At 51.9% G+C, this 26,076-nt stretch overlaps 1 protein-coding gene and 1 pseudogene across 1 annotated transcript; one reads left to right on the top strand and one right to left on the bottom strand.

Annotated features, from left to right (window-relative positions):
• Nucleotides 1–621: 621 nt before the first annotated feature.
• KRT7 (keratin 7) lies at nucleotides 622–20,485 on the bottom strand. The gene is made up of 10 exons (XM_067696641.1): nucleotides 20,036–20,485; nucleotides 13,482–14,202; nucleotides 11,831–12,042; nucleotides 9,454–9,514; nucleotides 8,153–8,248; nucleotides 6,562–6,726; nucleotides 5,321–5,446; nucleotides 2,821–3,041; nucleotides 1,320–1,354; nucleotides 622–948 (listed from the first exon to the last, which is right to left on the bottom strand). Exons 2-10 carry the CDS (start codon nucleotides 13,809–13,811, stop codon nucleotides 791–793), a joined length of 1,404 nt encoding a protein of 467 aa, XP_067552742.1. The 5' UTR covers nucleotides 13,812–14,202; nucleotides 20,036–20,485; the 3' UTR covers nucleotides 622–790.
• Nucleotides 20,486–21,216: 731 nt separating this feature from the next.
• LOC137201939 (thiol S-methyltransferase TMT1A pseudogene) lies at nucleotides 21,217–23,691 on the top strand (annotated as a pseudogene).
• Nucleotides 23,692–26,076: the final 2,385 nt, after the last annotated feature.

The following is a 26,076-nucleotide window of genomic DNA, read 5'->3' as shown; positions in this document are numbered from 1 at the left end:
CCCCCAGCCCTGGGCAAAGAGTCAACCCTGACTGTAGCCGCTCTGGAGGCTTGGACGCCTGTGGCTTCTAACGGACAGATTGGTCCCAGGGCCCCTCCAGTGTGGACCTGCTGCTGCTTCCCCTGCCTCCTAAACCCTCCCACAGTGACTGAGGTTGCGTCTCCCAGGGCACAACTTTATGCCCCGCCTGACTCCCTCTCTCTCCCAGGAAGGACTGATTTGCCAGTTGGTTGGTCCACCCCAAACCCAGGCCTAGGGCAGCTAAACGTGTGGTCTTCTCACCACTGAGGAATGTTCTCGGACAGCACAGGGCATTGGCTGGGGGAGGGAGTGGGTGCAAACGGCTCTCCCACGCCCTCAGCAGGAGAGGACTCCAGTGCCCACTTCCTGGCAGAGCCAGAACTTCCAGGGGCTTCTGGGCTTCTTCAGGAGAGGAGCTGGAATCAGGCCCAGCCCTGGGAGAGGTCAAGGCCTCACTCTGGATAAGAGTCAAGTTCCATAGAGCAGCACCCCCATGTCACCAAAGTGCTGTCCCAGTTATCAGGGCAGACCCTGCGGTCTCTCAAGCCCTCCCCTCCCCACCGCCTTCCCCGCCCAGCCTAATGAAGACAGGATACCAGGTGCTGGGCATGGGCTCACCCAAGCCTCAGAAAGCAGCTGCTTTATTGGAAGCTATTCTGACATCATTTTTCAGACTGCCTTGCAGTCTTGGGACCAGGGATGGGACCAGGGATGGAGGTCCTCTTGTGACGATGGGAGGAGAGGGTATGTGTCTCCCCACACCAGAGGCTCAGTTGCGGGTGCACCTGCCGGGGGCAAATGTGGTCCTAATGGAATAGGCCTTGGGGGCCCCAGGCCCTCCACCACTGGAGAATCTCAGGGCATCGCTGCCCATGGTTCCCCCGAAGGTCAGCTGGCTGCCAGCACCGCCCGTGGAACCGACCACAGCTGAGAGAGAAGGGAGGAGGTCTCCATCGGCGTGAGGCCCACTACCCGACGCCCCCGCCCTCCTGCCATAGCTGCCCGTCTCCCTCCTCCCACCCACCTCCCTTCCCCCCAACAGCCAGGGGCCAAACCAGAAGGAGCCTCAGACAGAGGTGAGGGCTGCTCCACACTGGCCCCACCCACCCTGTCCTCGTGCATGGCTTTCCTGGGCTGTTGAGCCTCTCTGGATGGGAGCTGCAGGCCCCTGCTGAAAGCTATTGGAGGGAAGGAGGCTCCCAGCCTCCAGAAGGCCAGGCCTTCAGGCCGATGTGCCATCCAATAGACCCAGCCTAGTCTGGACGGCATAGGCGATGGGCCCGCAGCCAAGGACTTACAGATGTTCACGGCTCCCACTCCAGCTCCGGTCATCCTGGGGCAGAGGAGACACCTGTGAGGGCTGCTCTCTCCTCAGCACTGGAGGAAGCACTCCCGCACCCCTCCGTCTAGGCCCCGAGCAGAACTGAGGTTGCTTCCTCTGTCCCCGCACATTCAGCCTTTTCACTTTGGCCCTCCTGCCTGCTGGCTACATGACCTTGGGAATGTCTCAGAGTCTCCAGTTCCTCACCTATAATGGGGCCTAACTCAGTACCAACCTCACAGTGTGGTTTGTGAGGGCTAAATAACATAAGTTACCTAAAGCCCTGGGCACACGGGAGTCTGTAAATGGTAGCTGTCCTCGTTGTTTATATAGATGACTGCCTCTCTTAACCATAAAATCCTCAAAGAAGGCTGTATTGATTCCTGCATCTCCAGTCCTTAGCATGAGGTCTGGCACACGGTAATTATTTAATATGTGTTGAAATAATTAGTGAATCGTTGACTGAGTGAACTCAGCTCCAGCCAGGACTGAGGGGGGAAGGAGGAGAGGGGGTTGTTTTAAGCAGGCTGTGGGGCTGAAACAGGTCTTACACTGGAAATTAAAAATCTATCCGAGACAGCCGGTGTTTGCTTTGTGACTCACAGTCTCACTGTCACTGAGCCCTTGGCCTTGGGAATGAGTTTACTCTGCAGGGAGGAGGAGAGGCCTCAATTTAGTGGAGGGAGTGAGGGAAGCCCAGCTGCAGCCCCAAATCCTGGCAGGGGGCAGGGCAAAGGTCAAGGGCAAGAGATGGGGACACTAGAAAGCTTCCAGGCCACTTGTCTGTTGACTGAATGAGTCAATCAAGCCATCAAGGTACTAATGAAGACCCAACTTCATGGACATAGATGTGGAGTTTTTTGTGAAGAATTCCCTGTAAGACTAACCCAACTCAGCTTCATCTCAGGCTGCAGGTGAGTATGCAAATACTTCTGGAGACAGGGGAAATTTACCTCCTTACCACGCTCAGTCAATACCACGTGACTTAGCCCTCAATTATGTGGTGAGAAGCAGCCTGTCACCATGGAAGATGCCTGGACCAGGAATCAACAGAGCTTGACCGCACACTGGCCCTGTCCCCTCAATTAATAAAACTAACCACAATTTCCCCTCTGTACACTAAGGGGTCAATAATACCTGTCTTGCTTACCTGATGTGTTCTGAGGATCAAATAAGATAAGCTTGCTAATAGACACACACACACACACACACACACACACACACACGCGCGCGCGCACGCGCAAAAGCGCTGTTATTACTTCAAATTTCTCACTGAGCTTACAGCATCTGGTCTTTCCCTCTCGAAAGTCATCTCATCAAGGGCAAAGAAGCAATCATCATCTGTACCCTCCCTGCACTTCCCACACCCAGTGCCCTGCAGAAGAGGGTGCACAGGAAATGCTTGCAAATGGATGAACGTCAAGCCCCAGGCCTCACTGAGCCCCAAAGGATCCCCTTTCCAGATTCTTTGTCTTCACCTGCTCTCCTCGCCCTCCAGCAGCTTGCGGTAGGTGGCGATCTCGATGTCCAGGGCCAGTTTGGTGCTCATGAGCTCCTGGTACTCCCGGAGCTGCCGGGCCATGTCCTGCTTGGCCTTCTGCAGGGCCTCCTCCAGGTCCACCAGCTTGGCCCGTGCATCCTTGACAGCCTGCTTCCCACTCTCCTCGGCCTCGGAGATGGCAGCCTCCAACTTGGCACGCTGTGGGGGGTAGTGGGGCTTTGAGCTGGGGGGGCAGGCCTCACCAGCCACTGCCTTCCTGCTTCCCCATGCTGCAGTGAGCATCTGGGCACCTTGCTTACGGTGGCTTCACTGGCACCTGCCTCCTCTCCCAAGCACCAGGGAATCCCAAGGGTTTCAAACATGGGTTTTGATACCCAGTGCATACCTTCCACTTCTGGCTTTGCCACTTACAAGCCATGTGATCTTGGATGAATCAACCCTTCTAAGCCAAAAGTCTCCCCTTTTCTAAACTAGCAGTCATCACAGTATGTATAGAGAGCTATTGCAAGTAACGAAATCATACAAAAGTCTTTGGCACAGTGTCTGGTATACAGTAAGCATTTAATAAATGCTATTATGATCACTATTATGAGTAAATGCTATTATGATTTACAAATGCCCACACACCTGACCCCTAGCTAGAGGAGTTCCAAGGCTATGGGATTCTAGTTTAGTCCTCAAATTTCAGGCAGCTGACCAGAACCAAAAACACTGTCAAAACAGGAACCAGTTTGGAACAGGCCCAGAACAGGGAGACTTGGAGTACAGAGACGCTGCTTGGCACCCCTAGACTCCGAGTCAACGGACCCCAGGTTTGGGCAGGGGTGGCGTGATTCAGGACGGGCGTGACCATCAGCTGCCACTTCCTGCCTGGCCTTAGTGTTCCCTCTCTCGTGGCCCGTCCCTCACTAGCCGGGCCTATTTAGTCCTGAGCCACTTCTCGTTCAGCTCCGAGAGCCACCATCCCCATCCCCTCGCGCAGTGGTCTTCCTTCCCTCTCACAAACGCGCTCTGCCCTCAGACCCTCTCCCCTCCGAGCATGCACTCTTCCTCTCTGCACAACACCCCCAGTCCTGCCCAGGAGGCTGGCTGATGCCCTCTGCCCCCATCCACTGGTCAGTGCCCCTCCCTGTCACACTGGTGCCCCCTTGGCAAGGCCATGCCACTGCCTCTGAGCCCCCCGACGGTGATAGACACCCCAGCTCCGGGGTCTGGCTCTGCCCTGTTGGGTAAGAGGAGAACCGGATGTGGCAGAAGCTGCGGCGTTTGGGAAACCGCCATTCATTATTCTGTGCCTCCCCTCCAGGGCTGGACGCTGGCTTGCCGCACCGGTGACTCACAGCCCTGAATCTGTGCCGGGAGGCAGCTTCCACCCTCACCCTCATGTAAAAAGGCCTGCAGGGCTCCAAGGGGAGGACATTTCTGGGTAGATCACCCCCACATCCCATCCCCCGGCTCATCTGGAAAGTAGCCACCACGCATCAGCTTCCCTCCCTCCCCACTGCAGACACCTGCCCAGGCTTAGCTGCCTCGAGCACCCCCATGCCTTGGTCAGGGCTTGGGGGACCCTTCCTCATCAATACCCCCCACCCCAGCTTCACAGCACCTCCTCCCATCAGTCTGTCATCTGAGACCTGTGCCCTGACTATGTGTCAGGTGCTGGGAAGGGAGGAACAGTGAACCAGACAGACGGGGTCCCCTGCTCTTAAGGCATTTTTAATATCCCAGTGGAGGTAGGGGACAATACTTATTTATACTTAATAAGACTTACCTAATAAGTCAATACTAAATTAATAAGACAGAAAATTTCAGAGAGTGATAGGTGTTTCAGGAACCTCACACAGACTGCTGAGAGAGTGGCTGGCCATCTCTGAGAAGAGGTCTTTTGTCCTAAACCCCAGGGGCGAGAAAGGGGCAGCCATGTGCAGAGCTGGGAGAACCACATTCCAGGTAGAGGGAACACCAAGTGCAAGGGCCCTGAAGCATGAAGATGCTTGGCAAATATAAGCTCCAGGAAGCAGCAAGAGCACAGCCGGAGAGGCAGTGGTGAGGAGTGAGGTCAGCAGGTGGGGCGGGGCCTTGGGAGCCATAGTGAGGGACTCTGCTGACCTCCGGCCCGCCACCCCCTTCCCCCCTGCCCCCAGGCACACATCGCACCCAGAGCTAGGTGCAAGGAGAGGGCTCAGTACCAATGTGGTAACAAATGGTGGTTCTAGTCTAGCCAGCCAGCTCGAGGCTCTTTCCACAAGCTCCATGCCCAGCTAGGACTCCTGTTCTCCCTTCGGTCAAGCAGGACCTGGCCAAGAACATTTCGTCCTAGAGAGCTCGCAGGTGGGCCCGAGAGACTTGAGCCGCACCAGCCTGGTCCCCAGAGCAGCAGGGGTGACCCCCTCACCCCCAGCCTCCTGCTGCTCATCCTGGGCAGGGTCCCAGCTGGCTGCCCTTCACATGCCCCAAGGAGGAGGGCTGGCGCCCACCTGGTTCTTGTTGCTGTCGATCTCAGCCTGCAGCCTCTGGACGGCCCGGTTCAGCTCCGCGATCTCATTCCGGCTACGCCGGAGGTCGTCCCCATGCTTCCCAGCCTGGGCCTGGAGGGTCTCAAACTGGAGGGACCACACAGGAGAGTATGGCAAGGGTGGACCGTGATTACAGGTGACTTGTCTTCTCCCGACCCAAGGAAGGCCCCAGGTTCTGAGTGACAAGCCCTCCCAGCTTGTCTTCCCAGGGAGGGACAGTCTGACTCCCAGCAAACTTTGCCCAATACCAGGAGGCCAGACTCCCGGACAGTGGGGTGGGGGAGGGGTTCAGTTTCCTCCCAGCCAGGACGGGGCGGGGGGTGGGCGGACAAGAATGGCCCACCAGGCCCATTCCACTGATCTCGGGGCTCTGCCCATTCCCATTATGTCCTAACACTGGAGAATCACTGGAAGTCTGAGATCCTCACCTATTAACCCCTTTGTCAGCACCACCCATTTTACAGACGAGGTGAATAAGTCCCAGAGAACAGAAGGCACTGGCCCAGTGTCACACAGTAAGTCCTTATTGGCGTACATGTGTCCTCACATACACCATGGATGACTCCCTGTCTCTGAAGAGACATTGCTCTATGCTGCTTTTAAACCCTCAGGCTCCCTCCCCCAGATCACTGGTTTCCCCCGCATACCCCCTCCCCACCCATTCCCTCGGCACTGCACTGTCAGCTGCCCTGCCCACACCCAGTGCATATAACGATTAAACCTGCTCTGGAGCCCTTGGACCCGGGATCTGGTTCCTGCTCTTCTATCTGCTAGCTGTGCAGAGCTAGACAAATCGCTTAACCTCTCCATGCCTCAGTTTCTTCATCTGTAAAAGGGGGATAACACTAGTGCCTACCTAACAGGGCTGTTCTGTGAGCTATATGAGTCAATACAGATAAAACCTTTGAAACTTTGCCTAGCATGGTGCTTACTTGCCAGATTTAGCTATAATAATTATTAATCCATGTCCATTTCCTCTGCCCTCTCCCCCCACATCAGGCTGGAATCTTGCCCTGGGCAAGGACCTAGCCTTCTCCTCCTCTCATTCCCAGGACACTGGAGACCACCACAGGTTTAATCCCTGGTGCCTGTCAGCACAGTGGGACCCAGGCCCCAAAGGCTTGAGACAGGGTGAGGAGTAAGGGAAGCCGCCACGGAGGACTCTGCCAGGAAGAGAAAATATGCCTCCAGCGGCCACACACCTTGGTCTGGTACCAGGCCTCAGCCTCAGCCCGGCTGCGGTTGGCGATCTCCTCATACTGGGCCTTGACCTCGGCGATGATGCCGTCCAGGTCCAGGGAGCGGCTGTTGTCCATGGACAGGACCACAGACGTGTCTGAGACCTTGGACTGCAGCTCTTTCAACTCCTGTAGGGACCAGACAGAACATCAGGACTTGGGGCATGACCCATCCCTGTCCCCATGCCCATCCTGGGATTCCCCGCACACTAGGGAAAGAAAAAGGGAGAAGAGGCCAGAGTGGGATTGAGTCACCAGGTAGCCAGGGGGCACAGACCCAGCACCCACTAAACAGCTCCATCAGCCCTGGCTCCCAGAAAAGCCCATTAGCACCTTCTGAAATCAAGAGTCTGGCAGGATCACAAACAAGTGACAGAGTGTGGTGAGGTGCTGCGAGGTGCTACTGGAGTTGAGCTCTGTTGTGAAGGGAATCACTAGGGGGTGGGTAGAATAAGTCATGTATTACGCACACTCTGCAGCCTTTAACACCGCTGATACAGCCATATTTACGGACAGGGAACTATATCTGTGGTATACTGTTACATGAAAAAAGGTATGATTCTATTTTATTAAATATATGTATTTCTATATCTCTATGTGTGTATATGCAGAGAAGAAGTCTGAAAAGGTAGGTATCAAGATGATAAGAGTAGGTGTAGGAAACTTGTTTTCAATTTATGCTTTACTTAATTTTCTAGATTTTCTGCAATGAGTATGTATTTCATAATGAGAGGAAAATAATTATATATACATGTATAGACATACACACACACACATATATATAACATGTGATAGACATATGAAGGCCCACACTGAGGCCAGAAGTACCCAAAGTCAGCCTCAAGGATCCAGCCCCTGAAATTAACATACGTGGAAATTCTCTCGGAGACGCTAATGGAGGCTGGATGTTCAGGTAAAGACCAGACTGAAGGGAAATGAGAACCGGTCTGTAACTTGCCTCACGTTTTCCTATGTCCCAGACTAGCCAGATGATCAACCACCCTATCTTCTGCCTAAGGCCAGAGACTCACACAGATGGGATGAAGAGGTTTTTAAATCCCCTTGAGGGAAAGGAACCAGAAGCCCAGGGCAGGGCAAGCTGAGCAGGAGGGGAGATGGGAGGGGCAGGCAGAGAGGGTGGCTGAGTGGTGGGTATAAACCCTCAGGCACTCCAGTCTCTCCTGACTCAGGCTCCCCTGCCAGCCCACCCAGTCCACCTGTGAACCCTGTCACGGCCCGGATCCCTCAACATCCTCCTGGTTTCTTCCAGCCCCTCCCAATCCCCCTTCCTGACAAATGACCATCCCACATCTCTGGAAGGCCAGTTTTGACTGACTCCACCCTGGTGTGCTGCCCCAGCTCCTACTGAGCTCCTCACCCACCCTGGATTCCTGAATCCAGAAAGAATAACAAGCAGGGGTCTTTATTCAGGGGTCAACTCCCCTACATGCACCCAACACACACCCCAGCTGACCCAGAGGCAGGGGGTGGACCAGATAGCCCCCTGGCTAGGACATGCAGGTTGTGGCATATCTCCCACCCCTGAGGTCCTCACCTCCTCATAGAGGGTCCTGAGGAAGTTGATCTCATCCTTCAGGGTGTCCACCTTAGCCTCCAACTCCACCTTGTTCATGTAGGCGACATCCACATCCTGGGAGAGGTGGTGGTGAGAAGGGGTAGAGGGACACCATGTCCTCAGTTCACGAAACACTTAGCAGGCGTGGGAGCAAGCCAGTACTGTCCAACCCCCAGGACCAATCACCGCTCCCCTACCAAGAAACATACAGCTCCTCCAGGCTGCCTGACACGCCCACGGTGGGAAGTTCCCTCCACTGGACCCATCCAGGCTCGAGGAGAACATCGTCTCCACGCACCCCCAGGACTGGAGGTGCCTACGCAGCGCTGATAGCCCACAGCAGCCTGGAGCCCCAAACCTAGCTCTTTACCAGTTCCTAAAGGCCTTAGTGGTTTAGACACACCCCCGGCTCTGCCACCTACTAGCTACGTGACCTTGAGCAAATCACCTCAACTTTATGGGCCCCAGCTTCTCATCAGTCAACGGGAGAGCATGAAATCATTCAGACTCCAGGACAGCGCTCCCAGGGATGGCAAATCCCTAGCCTAAATATGTAGCTAGCAGCATGGGTGATATGAGGCAGGGGGGCAACAGATAACACTGCAAGTCTGGTCCCCTGAGAGCCATCCTTTGCTGTGGTTAAGCTCCTGTGGAAAGGGCTCCCTTCCACTCATCCCTGAATCTCCAAGGGCCCAGCACTCCAGGGCAGGTTACACTTCTGTGGATGCGCCTGGAACAGTGAGTGAGTGTGTTTTGAATCAGATTAAGTCAATCCCCTCTAAGATATTCCTAAGGCCTTCTGACCTTACTTGCACACCTCCAGGGACAGGGAGTTCACTTTGCCTCAAGGCACCCCATCCCATTCATTCAGCAAATATTTCAGGCATGCCATGTGCCACCCTCATCTGTAATTCAATGTTCTGACTGATAGAGCACTTCCTTATTTGGGGTTGAAATCGTCCCTTCTAACCTCCATCCTGTAGTCAAAATTCTAACCCCTCCAAAAGCCCAGAAACAAGTGTAGTGACTCGCCAGACACACCTACACACAAATACACACACACAGACATGCAGACACATGTGTGCACATACGTACACGAAGCAGGCTTATAAATGGCCAGCTTCCATATCTCACCTTCTCCAAGCCCATCGCTCTCTTCTTATAGACCCAGCCAGACCCTGACCACAGGTCCCTACTGGCTGCTCAGGTGAGAGGCATGTGGTCCCCTGTCCCCTGTGCTTCCTACAATGCCACCCACCCTACCTGTCTGACCCCCTCACCTTCTTCAGCACTACAAACTCATTCTCAGCAGCCGTGTGACGGTTAATTTCGTCTTCATACCTGCAGTAAAGGAGGGGAGCACGGTGTTGCTGCAGCTCTGCCTCCATCCCCCCAAATCCAGGTGTGAAAGTCTGCCGTGCATCTCCTTTACCCCTCCTTAATGACACACCTGAAAACACAGGTGTCAGCTACGAAACAAAATGTCCCTGACTCTTCCATACAGCTGTTCCTAGGGCTTTGAGTCTTGGCAGGCGTGGGGGTGAGGGAGCAGGGAACATACGTGGATCAAAGGACAAAGGCTGCATATACTGGGAGTGAGAAGACGAATAGCAGCCTTGCTTCTGGACCACTCTGTACGGGGCCTGCCCTGTTATGTGCTTCCCATGCATTCTCTCAGTTAATCCCTACAACAATCCTGTAACAATGGTGCTATGATTCTCAGGGAAAGGAACAGAGGCACAGAGAGGCTGAGTACTCTGTCCAGTCACCAAGCCGCTAAGTGGCAAAGCCCGGACTTGAAGCCTGGCCATCTGACGCCTGAGCTCACACCTTAACCTGCTTAACCCCACCTGCTGAGGGTGAAGAAGGGGCCCGAAGAGGAGGAACCTTGTGGACTCAGGAAGGAGGAAGAACCAGCCCCCAACTAGGTGACAAGCCCCCATCGCTACTCCCAGAGTACCCCCCTCCATCCTCTTTCTCCCAAGGAGCCAGCCCCCTGCCCGTAGGAGGATGCCGGCAAAGCAGGGCACAGAGCAAGAGGGCAGGTGGGCCTGACCCAGTATTTACTTGAGGATTCAAAATAGGTGTCAGAGGGCTTCCCTGGTGGCGCAGTGGTTGAGAGTCCGCCTGCCAATGCAGGGGACGTGGGTTCGTGCCCCGGTCCGGGAAGATCCCACATGCCGCGGAGCGGCTGGGCCCGTGAGCCATGGCCGCTGAGCCTGCGCGTCCAGAGCCTGTGCTCCGCAACGGGAGAGGCCACGGCAGTGAGAGGCCCGCGTACCGCAAAAAAAAAATAGGTGTCAGAAACAGAAAGCCAGCAGTGTCCACGAGCTTCTGGAGAACAGCAGGAACAATGTGGGGCAACTTTAGTGGGGAGCAGGATACTCAGGCAGGCAGAGGCCCTCCAGGAGCCCAGACCCCCAACGTCCCACTCCCCCAGGGCCTCTAGAATAGTTAGGAAAATATCTGCGAGGCCGTCTCTCCACCCCTGCTGCGCCACTGGGCCCAGAGGATGTACAGATAGAAGCTCCCCGGGCAGCTGCACTCAGGACCCCTTCCGGTTCCTCCTTCAGCCCCAGCCTGGAGCTCAGCCTGGCTCCCCAGGGAAGTGCCCTGTGGGTTCTGGGCTGGGGGAGTACGTGTGCACACATGCACACCTGACAGCAGGGGCTCGCGGGCTGTCCCAGGCCTTCCCTGTCCTGCACCCGTCTGCTTCCACCTGCCTTCCACCTGCTGTGGGATTCATCCTGTTGACTGTTGCCCTAGGAAAGTTGGGGGTGGGGATGGGGGATGGGAATGGAGAGACACTCCCTGCAGAGGCCTTTGTTTGTTCTACGTCCAGTCAAAGGCAGTGTCCCTGCTCCGGCTTAGTCATACACCCGCCCCCAGGCAGAGCACAGAACTCACTCATTACCCCGAGTGCCCACTGGGCAGGGATGCCCGGCCCAGCCTCTGGCTTTGGTTTCTATTCAATGTGAACAGAGTTCAGCAGGCACCTCAAAGGCCTGTCCTCAAGACCCAGCCTTCCCGGCCTCCAGCCTCCCACTCCCTGCCCCTCCTCACAGCCTCCTTTCTGGTTCCTGCCCTGGCCGCACCCACCCGCAGCCTCCGCAGCCCCTTCCATCGCTCACGATGATCATGCTCTCTGCTTCTTTCCTTCCCAGCTTGGTTCCAGGTCTCCTCCTGGGAGTCAGGGGCCCGAAAACAAGCCCCAGCTCTCCCAATGACCTACTATGCGATTTTGAACAAGCCCCTGAAACTTTCTGGACTCTAATTCCTCATGGGAACAAAACAGAGTTGTTCTAGAATAATCTGAGGGCCATGCAAGTTCTGAAGCACATCATCTCTTGCCCTGCCCTTTCCTGGGCCTTGGTAAGGCTTCTGAAGGGAGCAGTGCAGATCAGGGCTGGGCTGAGATATTTCACTGGGAGTAAGTCAGAAGACAGGACCAGAGCGACTTGGAAACGGCCCCCAGAGACAAATAGGAGAGAGGGGAAGCAGGGAACGTGTTAATCAAGGTCTTCCCTTCTGGGAGTTGTTGTACTGAGCAGCTGTACCCCCTGACCCCTGACCCAGAGAGGATTTGCAGAGGGTGAGCTGAGAGGGGCACATGGGCCCAGGGCATGGATCCCGGCAGGCCGTACTGCGGGGCAGTACTTGTTCTTGAAGTCTTCCACGACGTCCTGCATGTTCCGAAGCTCCACCTCCAGGCGGCCCCCGTCCAGCTGCAGGGCCTCAAGCTGCTTCCGCAGGCCAGCAGTCTGGGCCTCAAAGATGCCCGGGAGGCAGCTCCTCTTGGTCGACTTCTGCTCCTGCAGCAGTGCCCACTTGGTCTCCAGCAATTTGTTCTGCTGCTCCAGAAACCGCACCTAGAAGGGGCGGGAGGAGGAAACTCAGGAGAGGCAGACCGTGCCACCCACAGTGCGGTTGAGAGGGTCTCCAGCCATCCAGCAGAATCCACGCTCGCACTGGCTCTTCCCCCAACCTGGGCCCCTAGCCCTTGGCTCTCTCCTCCAGGAAGCCCACCCTGAACAAGCCTCTCCTCCAGGACTCTCTGTCTCAACTGTCTCAGAGTGTGTCCAGGGCTCAGGTCACTGATATGTGCCAGTGCTGTGCTCTAGAGTCTCCTCCCTCCTCTGCTTCCCCTCGCATCACAGGCGATGGCCTCCATCTCCCTGTCTGAAGGGCTGCCCACTTCCTGTCTGTGTCCTGAGCCCGACTCGGGCCCCCTCCCTTCAGGCTGGGACCTCATCCCTTCCTCTCTCAGTATCCTCTCTCCCCTTCCCTCTTTCTCCCACAAGGCTTCAGGACAGGACGCTATAATCAAGCCAATGTAAAATGAGTCCCTAAGGAGCACCAAAATGACTGGTGTGGGAAGCAGGCCTCCTCAAAACCAGCAACTCAGGCAGCAGGACCTGGGGGCTGCAGCCGAGCCTCAGCAGGGGGAACCTGGGCCTGGGGCTTCCTGCGGAGGCTGTCCCAGAACTTGAAGGATGTGTACAGTCTGAAGGGTGAAGGAGAGGAGGACATGGGGCACCAGGGAAGCAGAGAGGCACACAAAGGCAGGAAAGAGAAAGCCTGCTCTATGCCCAGGGAGGAGGCCCTGGCCAGAGGGGCCCAGGGGGCTAGCCCTTAGTTCTTGGGTCCAGCCCCACAAGTGCGCTCTCCCCACCTCTATGCCCCACCCCTTTGGGACATAAGAGGAAAAACACCTCTTAAATGGCCCTTCCCTGTGACCCTCAGTGCCCCCAGATGAGCTCTCTCCAAGGGCAAGTATAACCTCACCTCCTACCACCCAAAGGAGGATGGAGGATCAGCTAGGTGGGGCCGATGGGACCAGGAGCCTGCCTCCCTCCAGCCCTTTATTTCCAGCATCTGCTAGATAATAAGTGGGGCGGGAGGGGAGAATCTCACCCTGCCCCATCTCTGACTCCACACAGCCCCCTCTCAGAGAAGGGGGCCCAGAGAAAGAAGTCCTGGCCTTGGCGTCTGGAGCTCCCAACCTGACTCGGATGACAAAAGCTGCCCAAGAACCCCAGCGACTCACAGGCACAGCTCACCAGGGCAACCGGACAGACCCACGCACACATTCCCGGAGGAAAAAGCAGGGAGATTTGGGTAGCTACCTGCAAGAGAGGGCTTGGAGGCCGAGGGGGACAAAAATAGCTACAGGATTCATGGAGAGGGTACAGTCCCAGATATCGGCAGAAAGAGAGCAGGCAGCAGCCCTCCCAGCCCCTGGCCCACGTGCGCTGCGGGGCGGCTGCTGGGGCCTGAATCCTGGCTTGGGGCAGCGCGGGCCGCTCACCTTGTCGATGAAGGAGGCGAACTTGTTGTTCAGGGTCTTGATCTGCTCGCGCTCCTCCTGGCCCACCTGCTGGATGGAGGGGTCGATGTTCACCTGCAGCGGGGTCAGCAGGCTCTGGTTGATGGTGACCTCGCGGATGCCGGCGCCCACTGGACCCCCGTAGGATGAGCGCGCGGCCACTCGCGGCCGCGAGGCGCCAAGGCCGTAGAGGCTGCTGCTGCTGCCGCCGAAGCCGCCGGGGCGCACCGAGTTCAGGCGCACCTGGGTGCCGCGCCCCGGGAAGGCGGAGGAGCGCGAGCTGAAGACCTGGGAGCTGAAGTGGATGGACATGCTGGCTGGGCCGGGCTGGACCGAGCGGCGGGGGACAGGGGGCCGAATTCGCTGACCTCCGGGCGACTTGGCCGCTTTTATCCTCTAGGCGCGGGCGGATAGGCTTACACACTTAGGGGCGGGGCTGGCCGCCGGCCACCTTTCTCTGCCCGCCAGCTCCTCTCGGGGCCGCGCTTCCGCCATCGCGCCGTCCACCCCTCCGAGGCCCAGGCTTTTGGTCCAAGCCTGTACCGTCCAGAGTGGGGAGGAGGGCCGTAGAGGCTCAGACCCCTTGATGCAGGCGGACGCAGAGAGCCGTGAAAGACAGCGGTCCCAGTCGATCTGCAACGGGCTCAGTCAGGGAAGGCTCCCTGGAGGAGGCTTGGGGATGGAGTGAAGAAGATCCAGATTCCTGAGACAAGAGCAGAAAGATCAAGCGGTAAAAGATTGGGGGAAGGGGTAGTCAAAACGCTCTAGCCCAGGAGTCAGCCCCCAGTCCCCTCCCCAAGCTACTGAGAGCCAGAAAGGCGTTCCCCGACAGCCTCCGTCCCAAGTCCAGCTCCTCCTTGAGAGAGCTCAGCTCCTGAGTAAGTTGACCCCAAGGTGGGCCTGGGTGAACTGGTTTCCCTGGCCACGTGTCCCCACGCCTCCTCTGCATACAGAGACCAGGCCAAGTGGGGCATGACCCCACTCTCGCCCCTCTCCTCCGCACTCCAGTAGAGACATCTTCTGGTGGTGGTTACTCTGGGCCTGCACTTGCCCCCGCCCCAGATCACGTTCCTGTCCACTTAGTTTATTTGTCCCTGGAGAGGAAGGGGACACCTGTGTGTATTTGAGACACTTTGTGTGAATGTCTGTACACTTTTGTGTGTACGCACCTGCCCTGGGCTTGGCTGTGTGCACACCCTAGGCATGTGTGTTTACATATGTGTCTGCATGTTTGTGAATGTACTTATACAAGTGGGCTTCTATGTTCGGGTGGGGGGCAGGGGGATAGGTGTGTCTGTGAATACACGCTTGCACGCCTTTGTACGAATGTCTGTGCAACGTGCTTGTATTTGCCCTCAGACACTCCTCCCCATTCCCCACCCCTGCCACTTGCCTGTTTAAACGTCCCCAGCTCTCGTCATCTCCCCCACCTGAAGCCACCACCAAACAATTCCCAGCAGTTTCAAACCCAGCCCAAGATGGGGATAAATGTGCTGTTAGCTCTGCTAGAGGGGCAGCCTGAGGAGCCTTTGGAAAAGACAGCCGACAGGACTGTTGTCACCCTTAGTCCACCTCTAGTCCCGCCCAGTGAGCTGGCCAGGTTGTCACTTCAGACCAAGCCCTTGGGGCTTGAGTGGAGGAGGCTGGGGATGGAATGCCCTTCCTGGTTTCCATTTCAGTTAGACAAGGAGGACTAACGCACAGAAGCCCCTTCTCAGGGATCACAGTGGAGACCCAGGCCCCTTCCCCTCCCTCTCTTCCATATTGGTGTTGGGACAGCTCAGGCCAGAGGCTGAGGGATGCCCAAGGAGACCTTTCAGTGTGTCTGCTGCAGGGTGTGTGTGTGTGAGAGAGAGAGGGAGAGAGAAAGAGAGAGACACACACACACCACATCACACACATGAACACATACATATATGCATACATAAACACTCCCACACACATTCATACACATACACACCATATCACTTACACACACACACACCACATCACTCACATGAACACATACACACATATATACCACATCACACACACACACACACTCATACACTCCAAAGTCCTTACCCTTCAGCGCTCATCCTCTTTTCCCCACTACCTCCTACCCCAGCCCCCTAGCCCTCCACCCCCTAAACCCACCCAAGTTCCACAGCTGCCCCCCCCCCAACCTGGATCTGCCCTCTGGAGGCTATGCCCTGCCCGTGCCAGGAATCCCTCCCTTCCCCGCCACCCCATTGCTTCCCTAGAGCCTGGCCTGGGAACTCTGGCAGGGCAATGTTGGTGACCCTGAATAAGTCGCTGCCCCACCCTGGGCCACAGCTTCTTCACCAGAGACGAAATCCTCAGGTTCGTGGGGAGAGGGAGCTGGGAGGACACTACAAAGGGGAAACGGTCTGTGGGCTTTTCAGGCCCAGGATGCAGCCTCGCCTCCGGCCACATTTCCCCATTCCAGACCCACCCAGGATCCGCCCATCGCCTCCCCATCCCCTCCCCCAAGTGTTCCTGGTGGCTCCAGCCCTCACCAGTCTCTTCCTGTCTCTCCATTCCTAGGCCAACGCCATGAGCCCACTGGGTGCCAGGCTGCCCACAGAAACGCCCTCTGGAGGGCTTCACGAGGAGTGTCAACACCAAGAGGCCGAGGATCAAATTCCTGCCCCACAAGACTGCCCCGTCCATTGGTTCATCTAAACCCACCGGCCCATGCCTCTGCTGGCCTCACAGAGACCCTGTTAGGAGATTCCGGGCATAATCTTGAGCTGAATTCATTTCCAAAGCCTTTCGCAGTTGTCCTTCCGTAATCCAGAGGCTCGCTTCCATCTCTGTAGTGTTCTGTCACACAGACACACACACACACCCCCGCCATGCACATCACTTGTCCTCCCACTGCCCGCCTGGCCTCCCCTGCACCTCTGGACCCAGCTGTGAACAAACAAGCAGCCCAAGTTCCGCAGCCCTGCTTGGTGTCACTAAACCTGTCCAGATACCACGGTCCTGCAGCCCTCAAAGCTGGAAGTGGCTGGTCCTCTCTGGAGAGGTGGGGGAGACATTCTTTCTGGCTCCATTACTCGTTGTCCAACCCCTCAAAACACCTCCTCAAATTCCTAAAGTATAAAATATTTAAGGCATAATGTGTTTTCATTGTCTTGGAATTCCAGTGATTGCAATCATAACAAAAGCCATGTAATATTTTCTCATGGAATGTAATATCTTAAAAATAAAGTCAAGGGGGCTTCCCTGGTGGCGCAGTGGTTGAGAGTCCGCCTGCCGATGCAGGGGACACGGGTTCGTGCCCCGGTCCGGGAAGATCCCACATGCCGCGGAGCGGCTGGGCCCGTGAGCCATGGCCGCTGAGCCTGCGTGTCCGGAGCCTGTGCTCCGCAATGGGAGAGGCCACAGCAGTGAGAGGCCCGCGTACCGCAAAAAAATTAAAAAAAAATAAAGTCAAATGCCAAAACACATATATGACAGCCAACAGGCTTTCCAGAAGAGACAAATCCATAAGGAAAAGACAACGCAGCAGAAAAGTGGGCAACAGACGTGGATATTATCAGCCAATGCTTATAGAGTACTTACCTAGCATGTGCCTGGCCCTGTTCTAAGCACTTCGCATAGTGTATGTTATTATCTCATTTTAAGAAGAAATTGAAACACAACGAATTTAAGGAAATGGCCCGTGGTCACACAGCTAGTACGTAGAAAAGCCGGATTTGAACCTTGGCAGTTTGAACTACTAGGTAACTTATTAAAAAAGAAAAGAAAGAAAAGAAAAAAAAAGAAATTCCTGGGAACATCATAGAGCTTTGTCCACAGTGGAAGGAATAAATGAACAAAAGACTGACAGTATAAAACGTAATAACGCTCTGGGGATACCAAGAGAGTTCTTACATACTCATCCTTGTTGCTTGTGAAGAGATCACCCAGGAAGCAATATTTGTGTATGTTTTCTGAGCTGGGGGCCAGAATTACACCAGTATTATCCCATTTGTGTACTGGGACAAAGAATTTCATAAGAGTGAGGTCTTTATACAAAGAAACAAGGGTTTCTTCATACAAATTCTTGCTTTCACAGTCATTAAATAGGGGAAACATGGTTAACATGACAAAGGCAACTAGCTTGCACACACAGTCAAAGGCTATTTGCAGGGTCTGTCATATTGGCAGCGGTCAGAGTAGTCCTTGAGAAAATCCACGTACAACTTACATTTTCAAGAATATGAGCATAGAATTCCTGAGTCAGAAATGACTCTGCTACTCCAGGGATTCTAATACTTCTAAAATCAACCACTACCCATTTACTGAGCTCCACAGTGGGCAAAGCATTGTGGGAAACATCCCATTTCAGGCATTGTCTATTCTACACCAAGGGGATTATTTAAAACTATCCATAAATATATTATACAACATCATCAATATAATAAAATACGTGATAGGTGCTATGTGAACAGTATAGATAGTAAAAATTCTAAGGATTTAGAAAAGATGATGACCACCCTAGGGATGGTCTAGGGAGACTTGGATTACATTTTCTCATCAGACACATAGCCTCAAGGGCCTTTGGCTTTAAAGTTCTTTCCTTTTCTTTCTTTCCTAAGAGTTGGTCTAACATGGCCAATCATGTTGGAAAATAAATGACTAAATTTAATATGGCATCCAAAAAAAAAAAAAAAAGAAGAAATTGAAACACAACGAATTTAAGGAAATGGCCCGTGGTCACACAGCTAGTACGTAGAAAAGCCGGATTTGAACCTTGGCAGTTTGAACTACTAGGTAACTTATTAAAAAAGAAAAGAAAGAAACAAAATCAAATAGTGAATATGAAAAAAAATACTCCATTCAAATTAAAGAAATGCCACAGAATAGCAATAAAAAGCCATGTGCACCTGTCAGATTATCAAAGACTAGTTTGCTAACAGTGCTGGAAAGTGTGCTGGTAACAGAGCGTTCTGTCCTTTGTGCACGGGGTCATCTATTGGCGCACCTTCGTTAGAGGGCAAGTTGGCAGTAGCTATCAAAATTAAAGACATTTGCCTTTACCTCAATAAACAAAACAAATAAAATGAATACACTTGTCCTTGATCAAGTACATTCACTGCCAGGAGCTTATCCTACAGATGTTCTCACCAAAAGTGCACACATACATGTGGTCTGTACCTCCATTATTTTATACTAGAGAAAAACAGGAAACAGCATAAATGCCCATCAGTGGGATGTGATTCAATGCATTGGGCTACATACATTCAGAGGAATGCTATCTATTGAAAAAAAAAGCCTTTATATACTGATTGAAATTTTACCATTGTATATTGATTGTACAAAATCACTGTAATTTTTAAAATGTCCCAGGAGGCTCATGCTATACCACGTCCATCCCCTCCCCTGTGGCTGGTCCCTGCGGGCCCCACAGTCACCTCCTAATACCCTGGCCACTCCCTCACTCTCACCAGGGACTCTGGCACCTGGTCCTGTGTGATCCTCTTCACCCTGGCACCCTCATCTCAGGCACGTGACCCACTCAGCATCTTAGCCTGATCATTCCTTAGCTCCTCAGTTCCAGTGACTTTCACGTTCATCCTTTTTCTCTTGTCTTTGCCCTTGTCCCCTCTCTAGACCCTAAACTGGTTCGTCTCTGAAGTTTCAAACTCTGATCTCACACCACGGTACCATTCAAAACTCTCTCACTTTCAGCCGTTGGGTTCTTCAGCCACACCAGCTCGTCCAGTCCTGAACCCAATCATTCCATTTTCTAACCCCCCTACCCTCCTTCACACTTTCTTTCCAGCTTGGACTCCTTGTACCCCTCCTTCTCTGGCCCCTACCCTTCAGTCTCCTACACCTGGATAGACCCCCAGCCCTGTTTAGCCTAAATGCTGACCTTCTCTGCTCTAAACAGCAATGCCTCGTGAAGAAAACCATATCTTCAAGATCCGGTGTCACCACTGACTCACAGTCCCCAGGCTCACCTGCATCCTCTTTGCTACTAAAGGCTTCTCTCTGCCTTCGGTCAGCAATTTCTCCCAGTCCCCCGGTTGCTGCTGCAAAGTTTCTTTACTCTCTTCCTATCGCCAACCCTGTACCCTACACCCTCGTTCTCAGCAATAGATCATAGCCTTCTTCTTCACTGAGAAAATCAAAGCCCTCTGGTTAAAAACTCTCTTACCATATATACGGGAATAAAGACACAGACCTATTAGAGAATGGACTTGAGGATGTGGGGGGGGGGAAGGGTAAGCTGTGACAAAGCGAGAGAGTGGCATGGACATATATACACTACCAAACGTAAAATAGATAGCTAGTGGGAAGTAGCCGCATAGCACAGGGAGATCAGCTCTGTGCTTCGTGACCACCTAGAGGGGTGGGATAGGGAGGGTGGGAGGGAGGGAGATGCAAGAGGGAAGAGATATGGGAACATATGTATATGTATCACTGATTCACTTTGTTATACAGCAGAAACTAACACACCATTGTAAAGCAATTATACTACAATAAAGATGTAAAAAAAAAAGGAACTCTCTTACCTTCTTTCCCCCACCTGAACTTACCTCCGAACCCATCTTTTCTCTCTGCCTCTGAGGACAGATTGTGTCTCCACCTGCGCCCTGGATGCCAGCGTCCTGCACCTCCTCAAATACAGGCTTCCATTCCGTGGCCACCACTCCCTAGTACAGTCACCCTCTCCTTCTCCCCTGTCCCTCCCCTCCCTCTGACGGCCTTCCATTTGTCTGCATGCACGTTCATTGGCGCTGTAGGGGTAGAAGCCGAATGTCAGTGGGCTGAGGTCTGAATGAGGTAAGGACGCGGAAACTGTGAGTGCTGAACACAGTTTCTAACGGAGCCTGGCAGTAAGAGGAAGCGAGACGGGAAATTAGCTTGAAAGGAAAGAAAACTCAAGGAAAGGATTATTGTAGGATAAGAGACTTGAGCAGGCAGATTGGCAGAGGAGAAGGAGAAGGGCCGCAAAGAGAGATGTTAAGTATGAGAGGGGGGCGGAGCTAATTAAGGGAGCGGGGCGGGTGGAGGTGGAAGATGGATTTAAGAGTGGACTGCGCGGTATCCAGCCCTGGCGTAGAGGACAAACGCCCTCGTCTATGGCAGGAATCGGCTAAGGGTGGACAAGGATCTAGATATTCCAAGGTGTGGGCAGAGCAGGCTAGTTCAGAGACGTTTCTAGACTCTAAGAGAATGGCTATTTCTGCTTCCAGAACATTCTGTGGGGCTCTTCTCACCAAATGCTCTACCCAATCATCCTATGCACGCACTTTCTCTGATCTCAGTCCGCGTGACAGTGACTCTCCCTGAAGGAGATCAGCAGTCTCCAAGGAAAGCAGGCAGCTCCAGGTGAAAGGTGGGGACTCTGACTCGCTGCGCTTCCCAGCCACACGACCTTGCAGCTACCTTCTGAGACTCAGTTCCTCCTTCTGTAAAATGGGGGATTAAGAGTGTCTGTCTCATGAGTCCTTTCAAGCATTAAAGAAGATAATGTGGAAAATGTACTTAAGGGCTCAGTAAGCGGGAGTTGGAGCACCTGCCCGTGGCGGTTCCTACCGTGTCTTTTCTGGTAGGAGCCCAAGGAGGTTGAGACTTGAGACAGCACTCCCCTTGATGTGTCCTTCATTTGACGACTCGGTGCTACTGGGGGGCTTACAGGGTGTTCCATTCCCCGAGGGGGCGGCGCCACCCCCCACCCCGCTCCCATTCCTCCATCCCCCGTCCCCATGGCTCTCTTTCCTGCACGCTGCCCCTGGCAGTCCTCACCCACCCTCTCTTTCTTTCCGTCTGCATCCTGGCATTTCCCACGTACCTGCTGGACTTCCTGGGCTTGCGGAACCGGATATGCAAAAAATCGCTCCCCTACTTCTTGGCAAGGTTTACTGTGATGTACAACGAACAGATGGCGAGCAAGAAGCAGGAGCTCTTCAGCAATCTACAGGAGTTCGCAGGCCCCTCCGGGAAGCTCTCCCTGCTGGAGCTGGGCTGTGGCACAGGGCCCAACTTCAAGTTCTACCCGCCTGGATGCCGGGTGACCTGCATTGATCCCAACCCCAACTTTGAGAAGTTCTTGATCAAGAGCATTGCTGAGAACCGACACCTGCAGTTTGAGCGCTTCCTGGTGGCTGCCAGGGAGGACTTGCACCAGGTGGCCGACGACTCCATGGATGTGGTGGTCTGCACACTGGTCCTGTGCTCCGTGAAGAACCAGGAGCAGATCCTCCAGGACGTGTGCAGAGTGTGGAGGCCGGTGAGTGCGGGGCGTGAGTAGGGAGAGACCACCTTCACTGCGTGTTAAGCCGCTAGAGCATCGGGCTGCATAGACGCCTGTGGGCTTCAGGTACGGCTCCCATGGGCCTTAGACAAGCCACTTCATTCATTCCTTTGATCATTGATCTATTCAACAGACATTTAAAGAATGCTGACTCTGTAGCAGCACTGTCTTTCCAGGGTGAGAAATGAGCCTCAGAGAGGTTAAATGACTCGCACAAAGACAGATGGCTCATAAAAATGGCAGAGACACAACAAAAATCCAGGTGCCCTAACTTCTAGGTTAAGAAGACCTAGGCCAGAGATCTCACCAAGCCATCCCTCTAGTGGCTTCCAACCTGGGGTCACCTAAGTCCCATCACAGACTCCAATTTTCTAACGATGAGAACACTGAATCTCCCGGAGGGCTGCCAGAGTGTCTCCCTTCTGCAACAAATGAGAACGCGTTAAGTGCACAGATAGCCATCTTCATTTATAGCATATATTCTTCATTTTTCACCTTGGGGCCTCAGGAGTTATCTACATACCATTCTCTAGCCCTTTCCTCAAACAACAGGCATTAATCATTTGTAGAAAATGAACAACTATGCTGGGAAAGAAAGGGAGAGTCAGGGCAGAGCAGTTCTCCAACAATATTGCTGATGGTATCACCTTGATTTTTGACCTCTGTTAACTTTTCAGAGTTCCTTACGTCATTGTCTTTAATTATAAAGGCAATTAATCAATGTGTCTTACCTGTTTAAAAGAATTCAAAAATTCAAGAAGAACATAGAGGGAAAAATGAAAGTTCTCCCTTCACTTCCTTAAATCCCAGTCCCCTTACCTGTCCCTGTAAGTCATTATGTTAGTGGGTGTCCTTATGGTTGTTTCTTCTTTTAATTCATGTTTGTTCTCTCTGGTGTTTGGCAGTTTTTCTGTCTATCTCAAGTTTACTAATAATTACTTTCGGATTTCAAGTTATATTTGAACCAGTACTTCCCCATCGACATACCAAAAGTATATAGTCATGTGACACCCTCCACCTATTTTGTTTTTTATTTCCAAATCCTCATCCCCTCTTTCCTCTCAACACCATCATCTCTCCATCCCATCTCCTGGGGTTGGTTGAAATAATCTGTCATTTTAATTTCAACTTTCCGCTAAGGATTTTTCCCCTTGTCTTCTATTTCAAAGATCTTTTCTAATTTATAACATAGTTAAAAGTCAGTTTATCGTCATCCATTTACTTGCTATAGATTTTACTAGATTTATTGCTCTCCACTGCTTGATAGGCTTTTGGTCTTCTTTTATCTTGAGATGTCTCTGTTTTCATTCAAATTTAATTTTCATTTGTCTTAACTACCTTCTTGAATAGGTTCCTGAGAAATGGTTCACGGATCTTGCAGATCTGAAAATGTCTGCCTCCTACCCTAATACTTTAACAATATTTTGGCCAAGATTCCTTCCCCCTGGAAGCTGTGAGTCTTTTCCATGGCCCTCGGGCTTTCCAAGTTGCAGATGATAACTTCAGTGCCAGTATAATTCTCTTTCCTTTCAGATAGCCTGTTTTTGTTGTTGATTGTTTTATGTCTGGGCGTTTTTAGGATGTTCACTCTTTTTTTTTTTTTTTTTTTTTAAGTTCTGAAATTTCACCAGGGTCTAGTGTTCTAAGAACTCAAAGAACTCAAAGCTTCTGATGTATCTCCTCTGGGGTCCAGCAAGAAACCAAACTTCCCCCAACCACTCATTAGCTGGTTAACTTTTTTTTTTTTTTTTTTTCCCCCGGTACGCTGGCCTCTCACTGTTGTGGCCTCTCCCGTTGCGGAGCACAGGCTCCGGATGCGCAGGCTCAGCGGCCATGGCTCACAGGCCCAGCCGCTCCGTGGCATGTGGGATCTTCCCGGACCGGGGCACGAACCCGTGTCCCCTGCATCGGCAGGCGGACTCTCAACCACTGTGCCACCAGGCAAGCCCTAGCTGGTTAGCTTTTCATCCTATTGGTTGAGTATCCCAGCAGGACAATGGGAAAAAGAAAGTCTCCCTTCCCCACTTCAGCCACCATTTTCCCAGTATGCCCCAGATATAGATAGATCGAAAGATGGATGGACCCCTTATTTTCTCTCTTGCACTTGAATCCCTGTTTCCTGCATTCTATCTCTTCCTCTTTCTTAGTTTACCCCTTAGTTTTGATAGAGCATATCCTCCAGCTTTCTGAGAAAGGTGAGGTAAATGTGTTGATAAAATGCATGTCTGAATATTCTTTATACTCAAAAGTAATTGAGGGCTTCCCTGGTGGCGCAGTGGTTGAGAGTCCGCCTGCCGATGCAGGGGACACGGGCTCAAACTAATTCATAGTTTGTACAGCTATAGAATTCTGAGTTGGAAAATGTTTTCCCTCAAAATTTTTACGGTTTTCATTGTCTTCTGGCTGCTAATATTACTGCTGATGAGTTTGAAGTCATTCTGATTCTAGATTCTGTATATGAAACTTTTTTCTCCTCTCTGTAAGTTTGTAGAGTCTTCTCTGTTCCCAGTAAAATGATTTGTTATCTGTTGGAGATTTAGTGGTCCATTTCAACCTGCAAACTTATGTCCTTCAGTTCTGGAAGTTTTTCTGGGATTCTTTCTTTTTCTTTCCTCCCCTTATATTTTCCTTGTTCTCTCTTTCTGGGACTCTTCTTACTTAAATGCTGGACCTCTTTGAACTGGTTCCCTAACTTTCTTATCTTTGATGTCCTATTTCCCTTATCTTTACCCTTTTTCTCTATTTTCTAGACTTCCTTCATATTCTTTTCAAAATAATTTACACAAGTTTTCATTTCTGCTATCATAGTTTTTATATTTCCAAGGGCTGATTTTTTTTTTCTAACTAGGCATTTTTTTATTGTATCCTGTTCTTGTTTCAAGAATAATCTATCTTCTCTTTTTCTTTGAAAATATTAATAAAAGGGAGATTTTTATTTTTAATATTTTCATCTCCCTAGTTAGTCTCTGCTTCCTCCAGATTTTTTTTCCTGTTTGTTTTCTGAGCTTCAGTTCTTATGTTGGAGGCTCTTCTCAGATGACTAGCGGTCCGTGACTGATTACTCACATTTCCAGAGGCAGCACTAACAGCTCCATGAGCATGCATGAAGCATGTCAATGCTAAGCTCTCTGTAGAGTGAGCTAGCTAAGCTATTCACATGGAAAGATTCCAGTAACAGTGTTTTGGGTCTTTCCTTTGCAGCTGGTCAGAAAAATCTTCCAAACCCCTTCCTGGAATCTGTAAGTCTGACTTCTATCATTCTGGAAACCAAATGAGAGAAGAGGGCTGGGGGTCTCAGCACTTGCTTGTAAACTTTACTTCATTCACCATCTTTTCAGTAAGGTGTCTATGCCCCACTGTGCCTTGTTATAAGGACCCTCTGTCTAACCAACTCCAGAGAATAAAACTGAAGTCCTCTGTGGAGGTGGGGAGGAACAGTGTCTGGCTGTTCTGAGGAGGGGAGGGGATTCCAAGGTCCAATGGCTCATAAATAGATTTCAACCAATCTTCTAGATTTTTTAAATCAATTTTATTGAAGTACAATTTGCATACAATAAAATGCATCCATTTTAAGTGTACAGTTGGATCTGTTTTGATAAAGTATACACTCGGGTAGCCACCACCAAAATAAAGATATAGAACATACCCGTTACCCGCAAAGGATCTCCTTGTGCCTCTTTATAATCAATGCCCACAACCCTAGTCCCCAAGCAGACACTCATCTCTTTTCTGTCACTACAGAATAGATGTCTCTTCTAGAATTTCATATAAATAGAATTATACAGTAAGTACTCTTTAGTGTCTAGCTTTTTTGCTCAACATAAATTTTTTGAGATTCATCCATGCTGTTGCATGGGTAAGCCTTCATTTCTTTTTATCGCTGAGTAGCACCCCATCACATGAATAGAGCACAATCCATGCCTTTTATGGACATTTGAGTTCTTTCCCATTTGGGGCTATATTGAATACCTGATATGAAAGCTCTTCTACATGCAGTTTTTATGGACATACATTTTCATTTCTCTTGGGTAAATAAATACCTAGAAGTGGAGTTGCTGGGTCATAAGTAAATATATGTTTAACTTTATAAGAAACTGCAATGTGATTTTCCAAAGTGGTTATGCAATTTTACTTTTCTACCAGCAACACATGAGCATTCTAGTTGCTGCACACACTCACTAATACTTGATATTATCAATAATTCTAATGGGGGTTTGGTGGATCTCACTGTGGTTTTAATTTGATTTCCCTAATAATTAATAACATTAAGCATATTTTCATGTGCTTACCAGCCATTCATGCATCTTATTCTGTGATGTG

Source organism: Pseudorca crassidens, chromosome 11, assembly GCF_039906515.1.
Source record: "Pseudorca crassidens isolate mPseCra1 chromosome 11, mPseCra1.hap1, whole genome shotgun sequence".
NCBI classification, from domain to species: Eukaryota; Metazoa; Chordata; class Mammalia; order Artiodactyla; family Delphinidae; genus Pseudorca; species Pseudorca crassidens.
The sequence above is the reverse complement of the archived record's forward strand: the minus strand, read 5'-3'. Positions and strand labels throughout refer to the sequence as shown.